A 12,341-nucleotide genomic window follows, 5' to 3' on the forward strand; every position below is an offset into this window, starting at 1 on the left:
TCCCTGGCACCTGTGGAGGCTGACGCGCCGACCCTAGATCAGTGATGGCGAACCTTTTAGAGACCGAGTGCCCAAACTGCAATCCAAAACCCTCTTATTTATCGCCAAGTGCCAACACGGCAATTTAACCTAAATATTGAGGTTTTAGTTTAGAAAAAACAACTAATACAAAGAGCAGGTGAGCGCAGTATAGAGCAGCCACAGGAAAGAACAGGGGTCTGAGACTGCAGAAATAAAGAATGTGCTCACCCCCATCCTTGTATATATGCTGGCGTGCCCCCATCCTTGTATATATGCTGCCCTACCCTCATCCTTGTATATATGCTGCCCCCATCCTTGTATATATGCTGCCCTCCCTTAATTCTTGTATATATGCTGCCCTCCCCTCATTCTTGTATATATGCTTCCCTCCCCCAATTCTTGTATATATGCTGCCCTCCCCCAATCCTTGTATATATGCTGCCCTCCCCCAATCCTTGTATATATGCTGCCCTCCCCCAATCCTTGTATATATGCCACCCCAATCCATGTATATATGCCCCCCCAATTCCATGTATATATGCTGCCCTCCCCCAATTCCATGTATATATTCCCCCCCAGTCTATTTACACTGTGTTCCAAATTATTATGCAAATAATATTTTCTCAGATTTTCCCAAATTACCTATATGAATTGCAGTCATTGTAATTTTCCAGTCAAATAACTATTAGAGTACAATTGAAAGGTTTTTGTCTATATTCTCCCTCCCCCAGTCCATGTATATATGCTCCCCCCCAGTCCATGTATTTATTCTCCCTCCCCCAGTCCATGTATATATGCTCCACCCCCAGTCCATGTATATATGCTCCCCCCCAGCCTGCTAGCGCCGCTGTTCATCGCATATTAAAAAAACAAACAAACAAAAAAAAAAATAAACACTCCTATTCACCTTCCTTCTTCTCCCGCGCAACGTCCTCTCCTGTAGCCGGCAGCTGACTCCAGCGTCCTAGTGACGGGGGCGCATGACGTCACTGCCATGCGCCCAGTCGCTTGTACGCTGACGTCAGCTGCTAGCTTCTGGCCTCTGATTGGCCAGCAGCGTGTATTGTGGTGCACGGGCCTGGCAAGTATGTGCGCTGCAATACATTTCAGCTAGATGTGCGTCTGAGAACGCACATCTAGCTGAAGTAGCGGTTCTGGCGTCGGCACTCAGCGGGCTCAGAGTTCTCACCCGCTGGGCCCGATCCAGTAGCGCTAGTGCTGCGGCGATGGCGCTCATGCCCAACGGGAGGGCCCTTGCCTCAGGAGGGGTATAAAGAGGTGACCATAACAGTTGGCCTAGTAGAATTGCCATCACAAGGAATGATTATTGTTGATATTGATCGCCGAGAAAGTCATCCTATGATAACTATAGGCACCATTGTGATAGAGATTTGTCTTGGGGAAATTATTGTTTTGTTGCAACAGGTCGCAGAGACTGCCAGTTCCAGTCAGCAGCGAGTACTACAGAAGGAGATCAAAGCCCTGATGCAAAGACAACATGTAGAGCTGTCTGGTGGAGAAGTCGGCAGTGTCAGGATGAGTGATCCATTCCCCATTGCAATCCCTAGGAGTGAAATGTTAATATGGTGTCGGGCAGCAATTGGTCTCAGGGGTCAAGATTATCAGGCCCTGGTAGAACCCGTGTACTCTGATAGTAGGCCTACCATCTTGACAGCCAGGGGTGTAGTCGATGTCCGCAAGGGGAGAGTACCGATACGCATCCTGAATTGTGGGGAGAAAGAAGTCCATTTACCCCGGTATGCCACTCTTGCTAAGCTGTTCACTGTCAGTAACAATGCAATAAAGGCAGTGGAACCCTTGCCTCCGTCCAAACCGGCGAAGGATAATGGCTCCAAGGGGCAGGTGGAGGATTGGTGTCAGAAGCTACAAGTAGGCACTGACTCCACCCCTTTGCACCAAAAGCATGGAGTATACCGGGTGGTCCAAGAATATGAGCGAGTCTTTAGCAGGTAAAAGGGGTCTAACATCATATCCCCACAGGAGATCATCCTCCCATTAAAGAGAGGTACCTAGTTGTAGCCCCTGGGCAGCTCCATTAGTCCTCGTTAGAAAGAAAGATGGTACAATGAGGATGTGTGTTGATTACAGGCAGATTAACCGCATTACATATAAGGACGCCTACCCTTTACCCAGAATTGAGGAATCATTAGCTGCACTAAGATCTACTAATTATTTCCCCACTTTGGATCTCACCAGTGGGTATTGGCAGGTTCCCATGGCAGAGGCAGACAGAGAAAAGACCGCATTTACAACACCAATGGGCCTCTGTGAGTTCAACTGCATTCCATTCGGGCTCTGCAACGCCCCAGGAACCTTCCAGAGGTTAATGGAGTGTTGCCTGGGACACAAAAACTTCGAAACCGTCCTGCTGTACCTAGACGACGTAATCGTCTCCTCAAAGACATATGAAGACCACCTGGAGCACCTGGCCGAGGTGTTCGAAGCCCTATCTGGTTATGGCCTGAAAGTAAAGCCATCCAAGTGCCACCTGTTAAAGCCCAAGGTGCAGTACCTAGGTCATGTGGTAAGCGCCGAAGATGTAGCACCAGACCCTGAAAAAGACACTGTGATCAAGGACTGGCCAAGACCCTCCACTATCAAGGAAGTGCGGCAGTTCCTCGGGCTGGTAGGCTACTACAGGAGATTCATCAAGGGTTTCACCAAGATAGCGGCACCCATGCAGGACCTCCTACTGGGCCAGTCCAAGAAGGCCAAGAACCCGAATCCTCCGTTCAAATGGGGTAAACCAGAAGAAGAATCCTTCACTCGACTGAAAGTGGCTCTTACTGGAGACGAAGTCCTGGCCTAACCTGACTATGGCCAACCCTTTACACTCTATACGAATGCCAGCAATGTGGGATTGGGAGCGGTGCTGTCCCAGGTACAGCAGGACAGAGAGAGAGTGATTGCCTATGCCAGCAGGAAGCCGACAACTATAGTTCCTTTAAGTTAAAGTTTTTAGCCATAGTCTGGGCTGTAACAGAACGCTTCAAACACTACCTCACCTCCTCCAGATTTACAGTCTTCATGCATAACAACCCACTGACGCACCTGGAGACTACAAAGCTTGGTGCCCTAGAGCAACAATGGATGGCTCGATTGCCCAACTACGAGTTTACCATCAAGTATCGGGTGGGGCATAAAAACACTAATGCTGATGCACTGTCCAGGATGCCCAGCTTGCCAGATGAGGGAGAAGACCCGGAAGAGCTGGAGGAGATAGAGATACCCGCTTTCCATCGTCACGGGGTGACCCAGTGCTCCCACTGTGTGAGGGACAAGCGCTCCGCCAACAGAGAGGCCATTTTTAACCCATTGTCCCACCATGGATGGGCAGAGACGCAGGATAGTAATCCAGCTGTCCACCTAGTAAAGGAGTTGCTGACACAATCTGACTCGCACCCTGATCCAGATGCTCCACAGGAGACATAACAGTTGTAGAAGGAGAAGGGCAAGCTGTTTATCTACGAGGGAAAGCTGTGTCGGAGAAGCATCAACTCCCGGACACATGAACTTGGCTAGCAGGTGGTAGTCCCGATGCGGGATGCGCCAATGGTCTTAGAAGCGTACCACGATGGAGCAGGACACTTCGGGTGGAAGAAGTTGGAAGCCTTGTTACGTGAGTGATTCTACTGGCCTGGCATGAGGAAAGCAATCGAGAGATGGTGTCGAGAATGTGGTCCATGCAACCTGAGATGGAAAGACCGTGATAGCCAGAGGGCTCCCCTGCAGCCCATAATCACCAAACAACCACTTGAACTGGTAGCCTTGGACCACGTGAAGCTAGCCCCAAGTCGGTCAGGCTATGTCTACGCTCTCACCATAGTAGACCACTACTCCCAGTTCTTGGTAGTAGTGCCAGTGAAAGATCAGATAGCTCAGACGGCAGCCAAAGCTTTCAACAACACTTTTGTCGCCCGCACGGTTACCCTGAATGAGTGCTTACCAACCAAGGTCCAGCCTTCAAAGCAGAAGTGTTCCAGGAATTCTGTAACTTGTACGGCTGCAAGAAAATAAGGACGCCGCCGTATATTTGGTGGACCTATATAACCACATCCCGGTGAACTCCACCAACTGTACACCCACTTACCTGATGAGAGCAAGACCTGGTAAGCTACCCATTGACTTAGACATGGGTGTTTTAACACCAGAGACGACATCACCAGATGCGGATTGGGATACCGAGCAGCGGCAACAATACCGCAAGGTGCAAGAATGTGTGGAGAAAAGTTTGTCCCAGGCGAGACAGAGGCAGGAGAAAACTTACAATCAGCACGCACCTGCAGTTCCCTTGTCACCTGGAGAACAAGTACTCAAAAGGAAAAGACGAGTCCACAAATTAGATGACCAGTGGGAGGTTGAGCCATACACCGTCTTACCTTCAAACTTCGATAACACCAAGGTGTGCCTCATCAGTAAAGATGGAGGAGAAACTTCAGTGGCAGTCTCAAGAGACCACTTGAAGATATGCCCTGATCAGTTGAAACACAAAGAAGAAGACCAAAACAGCCCTCAGCCCACAGAAAAGGTGGAAGAAACGGTCCAAACAGTCCTTGGAGAATTTCCCCGGTCTTGGACGCAGGTGAACCGAGCAATCGTGGTACCTGTCCTGACCTTTTTCCAAGCGACCTCACCGGAAGCTGCAGAGGCTCCAGAACATCTGGAAGACCAATCGGCCCCAGAAACAGATGCTTCATCAGCAGCAGATCAGGAGAATCTACCCTCTGCTAGCGGTGAATCTGTCATACCATGGTGAGTCAAAGAGTTCATAGAAGACTACCAAGCTTACCGGTGTTACCTCAGACTAACCATAGTGTAGTCCACACTGAGCCCACCACACCAGCGGTAGACACTAGAGACCAGTCAGTGGCAACAAATGTACTGCGTAGACAACCCGCAGTACTAGAGGTCAGCTCCCTGCCCGCTGAAGGAACTAAAGTGTAAGAGAATAAAAATGTAAAGTATATAGTTGTTAAATTTATGGACAATTGGACCACAGGACTAGGTGTGGTCAGGACAATGTTGAATATAGTTAATAACTGGCCTTGAAAATAAACCGCAGGTGTGGCCGAAAAGCAGGCCCACCAACAGAGTGCCCTGAAGCCACGCCCTGGGACGATACACAAAGTGGGTTGAGGCGGCTCCCACCAACCAAACTTCAGTTATCCGGAAAAAGACAATTCCCGGATTGTGGCATAAAGACTAAGTGCCGCAGTGACTGCTACCAATTTTTGTTGGGTTTTTGTGATTTTTGCTTTTTGAGACTTTGTAAACTATTTGTAATGAGAATTGTTATTGTTGTTAATTGTTAATTCAAAAAGGTATCCTCAGTCCGGGAGTACTGAATTTAACTAGGGGGGAATGTGGCACCCCAGGGGTCCGGTTGCCACAGTGGCATTGCCTCCCTCACAAGGGGTGATGCCATGCCTGGAAGCAAGGAGAGGTCCCCTAATCAGGTTTTCCAGCATACAACGCTTTCCTGGCTCCAGACCAGAAAGGGGAACTCCTCCCCTTAGCAACTGGAATCTGGAGGCGGGGTTAGTAAGAGTGAGTGAAGAGGAGTTGAAGACAGGACAGCGACGAGGAAGGACCTGGGGAGTAGAGCTGTAATGCAGCTCACCCCAGAGGGAAGCGCAGAAGAACCGGATACCGGAGTCCGAGGTTGTGGGGCGCTGAAGGCCCAGCAGCAGAAACCAGAGGGCAGGAGACTGCAGGTCTCCTGGCCCCATCAGACGCCCGGCGACACAGCAGCACCATAGGGCCCAGCACCGCCACGTGGGAGCGACACTCCAGGAAGGCCCGAGCTGCCTGCCATACGAGTGAGGTAAAGACGTTTTACTCAGGGACGAGGGCCGCAGCATAGCTACAAGCAGCAGGGTGAAAGAGATTAACGCAGAGGGAAGGCCTACAACTTCACCTGGCGAGGTGGATTCCCAACTTGCTTCCAGGCCGCCCGGACCTCTGCTACCAGCTAGTACCCGTGCCCCGGTCTGCTTAACAATCACAAGTAAAGATAAGAGGAAACCGCCATTAAGCTGTGGACTGGTCATTATCTGCGCCATCACCTGCACTACACCGCACCAACAACATCTATCCTATAGTATCACTATATCCTGCCCTGGAGCTAAGCTCTGCCTGTGGAGAGCTGAACCAACTCTGCTGCATCACCATCAGCTCCAGAGAATCTGCACTGCAGCAGCGGCCCCATATAGCCGCATACCACAGGTGGCGTCACGAACATTATCTATAAAAACTTTATTACCCTTCTACCTTTCCCTTTAATTGACCGCCCTTGGGTCACGGACCGGGTCACCGCCACCATGACACCCCCAGCACCGACTGGCCCGGCTACCGCATACCCCACGGCCCATGGGGCACGTCAATTACATAAATATATGACAAATAGAATAGAAAGTAATTGGAAGGCTGCCTTCAATAGATCAATTTGGCAGTGGCTTTTTGCGATGTTGAAACAATGCACGCTACAGTACTTTACTGACACTAGAACCTTGGCAGAACTACAATCCCATCTTAGAAGTTCAAGATCTTAATTTCTTGCTGTTCAATAACATAGCAGCAGCAAGGTTTTGCCTCATCTGGCTCCATATATATATAAAACACTGGAACTCTTTGTCTCATGATTGCAGCTATATAAAGATAGATTCAGACTTAAAGGGGTTGTCCACTACTTTATATTACTCCCCCAATGTATCCCCCCAGGCCCCCTAAGACATCTTGTAAATACCTTATGTTGCAGATAATGCCTGTGATCGGCGCTATCACTGGCCGCTCACAGGCATCACGTGACCCCCGGCTGCAGCTGGCTCTGACATCCGCTGATGTCACGACAAGTGCTGGCAGCAGCCGGGGGTCTTCCTGGTTCCACGGTGGATGCCAGGCTGTGGGCGGGGTTACCCCGCACGTCACACCCAGAATCCACCGCGCGCTCTGCCTCTTCCCATTCATTGGGAAAGCGCACGGTGGATGACGTCAGCGGGGGGTCACGTGATGCCTGTGAGCAGCCACCGATAGCGCCACTCACAGGCATTATCAACAGCAGAAGGTATTTACAAAAAGTCTTAGGGGCCCCAGGGGGATACATTGGGGGGGGGGGGGTGGTAGTATAAAGTAGTGTACAACTTCTTTAATGTTTTACAGCGATTCTGTGGCACATGATAACCCCAACGTCCAGATGTTAATATCACATCCAGGACTCAGATATAGAAAAAACTGTGTTTCAATTAATGTGAATGGTCTTCACCTTAAAAATGATTCTCTGTTATGTCAGTAAAAGCTGCAGGCTTGGAGGTGTAATTTCAAGCAAGAGCTGGAGGACCTCAGTTCTTTGGTTTCCTTACAGGTCAAAAGTCTTAGATTTTTCACATTGCGTATTTATGGAGGTTAGCTCATTGTGCTAGTACAAGTGTCAATAGTTAATTTGCATGCATAAAGTTGGTTCTTCTTGGGTATACTGGTAGGTTGTATAATTTATTATTAACCCTTTAAGGATAGACACTATTTTCTACTTAAAAGAGTTCATCACCAATTTGATATTGATGATGTACTGTAGCTGAAGGATAGACTAACAATATCTGATTGGTGGGGATCCATCATCTGGCAGCCTCACCAATCAGCAGTATCTGTTTGTGAACAGAATATGTAGTGGAACACCACTTTTTGGGTGGACGGGTACTGCCGATCTGCTCCTATTCACAACTTGAGGCAGAGTATTTTATGGCTCACCATCTTCTGGGTTAAATGGTTCTTGCAGGAAAAACTTATGCTCCAACACAACACAATGTATTAGATTCAGAACGGGCCACAAACCGCTTTATTATCTTTGTACACAGAGCAAAGCAGTTTTGCGAAATACATTTTTGTCCGTCAAGCCACTGACTAAATACTTTGGGGTTTTCTCGCCTGTTCCTCAGTCAATGTTGTATTCAGTGGGTCAGATTTCCCCTAGAATTCCACATACCTACTCTAATTCTTTGAACCATTTTGCATTCAATGCAGACTTTTAGGTTAGACATGAAATGCCGCAGCAATTTGACTGAAAGACATGACCACCTACAGGGGCAAATGATTGCCAAGCTTCCAGGAACACAGAGGTAGTACAGGCAAATTCATGCAGATAATCACCCCGGCAAGCGTTGCCTTCAGTTGCATGCAGAAGTGCAGCAAGCAATTGTAGCCTTATAGCAGGGCAATCAGCCTAGCAGCTTCACATAGCTCGGTTTAATGGGAAAACTTGTACTGGAGGGAGTGAAAACTCATTTTGCTGAGTAAGATATACTTTCCTTCCAGTATCTCTACAGTTACAGGTTCACACAGTGTTAACCATGCAGGATAAATAAGTGTTCATAATATACTATGGTCCTTTTTGGAAATGTCACTTCTGCCTTTTGTGGTCAAAGACATTCATATTTAATGGGGTTTTTTTAGTCTGAAACGCGTAGGAAACTACATCATGTTTGCAATTATTGTGAATGCCAATTTTTACGATATAGAAGAAAAGTTTTTGAAATATTTTAATCAAGAGTTGGCTGGAGAATTTTTGATTTGTTATAAAGAATTAAACATCCCTCTGGGCAAAACTGATATAGTGTGTTATGCCTGTCACACGGCCGGAGGGAACAGTGCATGACTGATGGATTCAGGAGCTCCAAAATGCCTATTACATTTGCCCTTGAACGTGTATATGACATAAAGACATTACATTCTGGCACACACATTTGAAGTCATTTCGTGTAACACTTGTAAGTTGAAAAGGTCAAAATCATGCTTATAGATTATGTTTACAATGTTTCTTTTTCTTAAAAACTCTTATAATTGTGTCTTGCACAGTATACATTATAGAATAAATATTACTTCATTACTTGTGAAGTTTTCTGACTGCCTCTTGAAAACACGTTTCCATAACACACTACATAGTTATATTGTGGTTACAAACACTGTGCTAGATTTGTTTTTCCCATTTTTCATCTTTTATATTTTCCATATGCTGTCATAATAGGCTTTGCTGTGTTTTCCTCCAGATATTTGGCTTCATGGATTTGGTAGATCTAGCAAGGAGTGCTCAAGTTTGCAGATCTTGGAAGATAATAACTCAAAATAGTTCACTCTGGAATAGTGTAAGTCTATTGCTATTTATAGCATATTATATAAATGAAAGGGAACAAAGTAAGAAATATCTGCTTTATGAGATAATATATATTATGTAGCCGAACAAATAGGACAGTCCATTTATTGTCTTTCAGCTTGTGGCCCCAACTAATGACAATCCTTGTGGCCACCAAACCTTAGAAACTTTTCCCAATATGAAAAGTTACTTTACATCAACTAACTGTTAAAAGGGAGGAATTTATTGGCATTGTGTTAGGGCAGTTAATCATCTAATTCCTCAAAGTACAGAAATATTAAATGTGTAGAATTTAAGACTTTATTAGAAGTTCTATGAACTTAGATACAGAAGATACTGCAGTGCTATTAAAATTAATCATTTCTAGTTTCTGAATACGTACCCTAATTTTTAGGATCAGTTTTATCCAATTCTAGTAGCGTTTTTCTTACTTAACCTATAAATAAATTGACAAATGAGTGTTATCTTATGGTTTGTCAATAAGGCATATCTTTATACATTCTTACACTATTGGGAATTGTCACACACCCTATTGACCAGGTCAGTGGTAGCACAGTCATTTGTCAATTATTGTATAAATTTCCAAGAGGAATAATAGGGGATAATTTCACTATAGAAAATGCTGTAGAATTATTTCAGGAAGATTGCATGTATTGGTTGAAACAGACATGTTTGGGGGGCTAACCGGGCCTCTTTAAAGGCTGTAGACACCTATGACATGGAATTCTTTATTTTTTTAATTTTGGTTACTTTTTGTAGTAAAATTGCAGGCTTTTATTCATTTTCAGAACCCTGATATGCCGTTACAGCTTTCTCTTTTGTAGGAGTGTCTCTCCCAGTAATATAGGCTGGGTGAAGGCTCTGCTTGTATCCAAGGTGCTGCTGTCTGAACTGCTCATATATAAGCACAGTTTCTATTGTCAATTCTGCACTTATTTCCTTTTTCATTTGCTGTTCTCCATTTCTATAGCCTGTTTTTGCTGCCCTCCTTGATATATTTTATCCCATTTCCCTATTTCCATGCTGTAGAAATCTGTTTGCAACGCTCCACCCTCCACTTCTATTTCTAACACTGAAAGAAGGGAGGAGGAGAGCAAAGACAGCCACCAGAGCCAGGAACAGCTTTGATAGATTTGTAACATGTTTACAAAAGTACACAGCTACATAAAAGACTTACAGACACTGCAGCAACAAAATGGTAGAACTAGTTATAAAGTTGCTTAACTTTGTATTTAGGAAGCAATTGAACAATAAAAATAAATATTTACAAAATTTAATCCCATACATGGTGCTGGCTATGTTACACTTAGTTTTGATTGCAACAGTTTAACCCTTTAAATGCTGCTGTCAAGCATGATAGTTTAATTTAAAGGGCCTCCAACATGGCAGCTATAACTCCAGAGCCCAGCAGCCCCCCATGTATTGCTATTGCAGGTGTTCTGATGTTTTTACATGGCAACCACATGTCTTCTAAATGCTTCTGTCATAATATCGCTTCTTTGACGCCCTTTCTGTAGTTGTACAATAGACTGCAATTCTGCAGTATTTAAGTATATCGCATATGCAATCAAGTGATCACAGATTGAAGATTGATAAAAAGCATAAGAAAATAATTAAACCCACTCTCCCCAAAAATGTATAAGCTTAAATTTCCCCCACACACACTATTTTCCTCAAACTTAAAGAGTAACTCAACTTCCAGCAGTTTTATACATTTTGTAGGCACACGGAGTAGAGTATGGATTCAGTAGAAAGATTAGGCTCTTTCTATTGAATCCGTGTGCTCAGGCAGGAACAGTGCGCTCCTGTCACTTGTGCTGCAGACTTCTCGGGGGTCTTTTAAGCGATCAGTGGTGCTTTATATACCCAGAACCCCATCAACCTGCAGGCAATTAAAGTACTTGCGAAATATTAAAAAAACTCCCCCTCGTAATAAAGATATTAAACATAGTTGAGTCTTTGGTTTTATTTATTTGTAGATCGATTTCTCTTCAGTAAGGCATCACATTCAAGACAAATTTGTAATCAACATCCTACGGAAGTGTCGTCCATACGTCATACGTTTGAATCTCCGCAGGTGTTCCACTCTGCACTGGTCTACCTATAAAGGCATTGGTATGAGAACTTTTTATCTTACCATTTTTAGAAATGTTACAAAAACATAAGTGTAAAAAGCCATAAATTATTTGTGAACTGATAGAGAATTTACAATGGAAGTATTGTACTCTGTATTATTGCAGTACTTTTATTATTACTCTTGTGTATAATTATCCTCAAAGAGGTTTTTAAGGATCACAATAGATTGGTGGGAGTCACCTCTGTCACTTGTTCGAAGGGGCTTTAACCTTTGTGTGAGCCCTGCAGTCACATCAATGCTCAGTTACCTGTAAGTATAGTCGCTCATCTGTTGGGTATTCCAACGTTGTCCCATTGGAGTGAAGGGAACGATTAAGCAATAACCAGTAGAGCGGCAACTAATTGTACAGCTTCTATGTACAGTACATGGACTAATTTCAACAATAGGTTGTAGAGATCACTTGATCGTTGTGGTCCCTACAAACAGCTCATTGTCTTGGGCAGCCAATCTGCTACTTATAATTTATCCTAGAGATCAATATTGTGGTTTCATTAAAAAAACCTTCAGCAAATACATATCTGCCACTCAAAAATTGGAGATTTCAAATATGCTCATATATTAAAATATACACTATGGCCCCGATTCATCAAAGCTTTTAAGGCAGAAAGCTGACGTAAAAAGCTTTGAAAGTCATAAAATAAAGTTGCAAATTTTTTTAGGCCCAAGTTTCATAATGATTTTATAGAATCTGAAAATGGCGATTTTATATTACTATGTCAGAAAATAAAAGAAAAAGTACAGTAATTTGATAGAAAAAAAAGATATGGTTTTATTAAAAGTCATAAAAATGCTGGTATTGCTGATAATACAGAGCAAAACATTTAATACATATGCCGGAATGTAATGTCCTGTTTCACTACATGACACTGGTTTGTGTTCTTGCAAAGTTTACAGCATGGAAAACTGTATATTACAGAGCTAACAATCCCATATACACATTTTATTACTATATATACAATTACTGTAATAAAGTATTGATTCTTTAAATATCTGTAGGATTTTATTGTTCCTTCCCTCAAA

The 12,341-nt window shown here is 44.3% G+C and overlaps 1 protein-coding gene across 3 annotated transcripts in view; it reads left to right on the forward strand.

Moving 5' to 3' along the window:
* Window positions 1-12,341, forward strand: part of FBXL13 (F-box and leucine rich repeat protein 13) — a 277,666-nt gene that overhangs the window by 124,503 nt on the left and 140,822 nt on the right. For all 3 annotated transcript variants that reach the window (XM_073652270.1, XM_073652271.1, XM_073652269.1), the window contains exons 8-9: window positions 9,081-9,176; window positions 11,164-11,299. In XM_073652270.1, coding sequence (XP_073508371.1) covers window positions 9,081-9,176; window positions 11,164-11,299 — 232 coding nt within the window. The remainder of the gene's footprint in view (window positions 1-9,080; window positions 9,177-11,163; window positions 11,300-12,341) is intronic.

The sequence above is a fragment of the Phyllobates terribilis genome, unplaced genomic scaffold (assembly GCF_046119375.1).
Source record: "Phyllobates terribilis strain yellow unplaced genomic scaffold, ASM4611937v1 Scaffold_11__3_contigs__length_659146591, whole genome shotgun sequence".
In the NCBI taxonomy this organism is placed as follows: Eukaryota; Metazoa; Chordata; class Amphibia; order Anura; family Dendrobatidae; genus Phyllobates; species Phyllobates terribilis.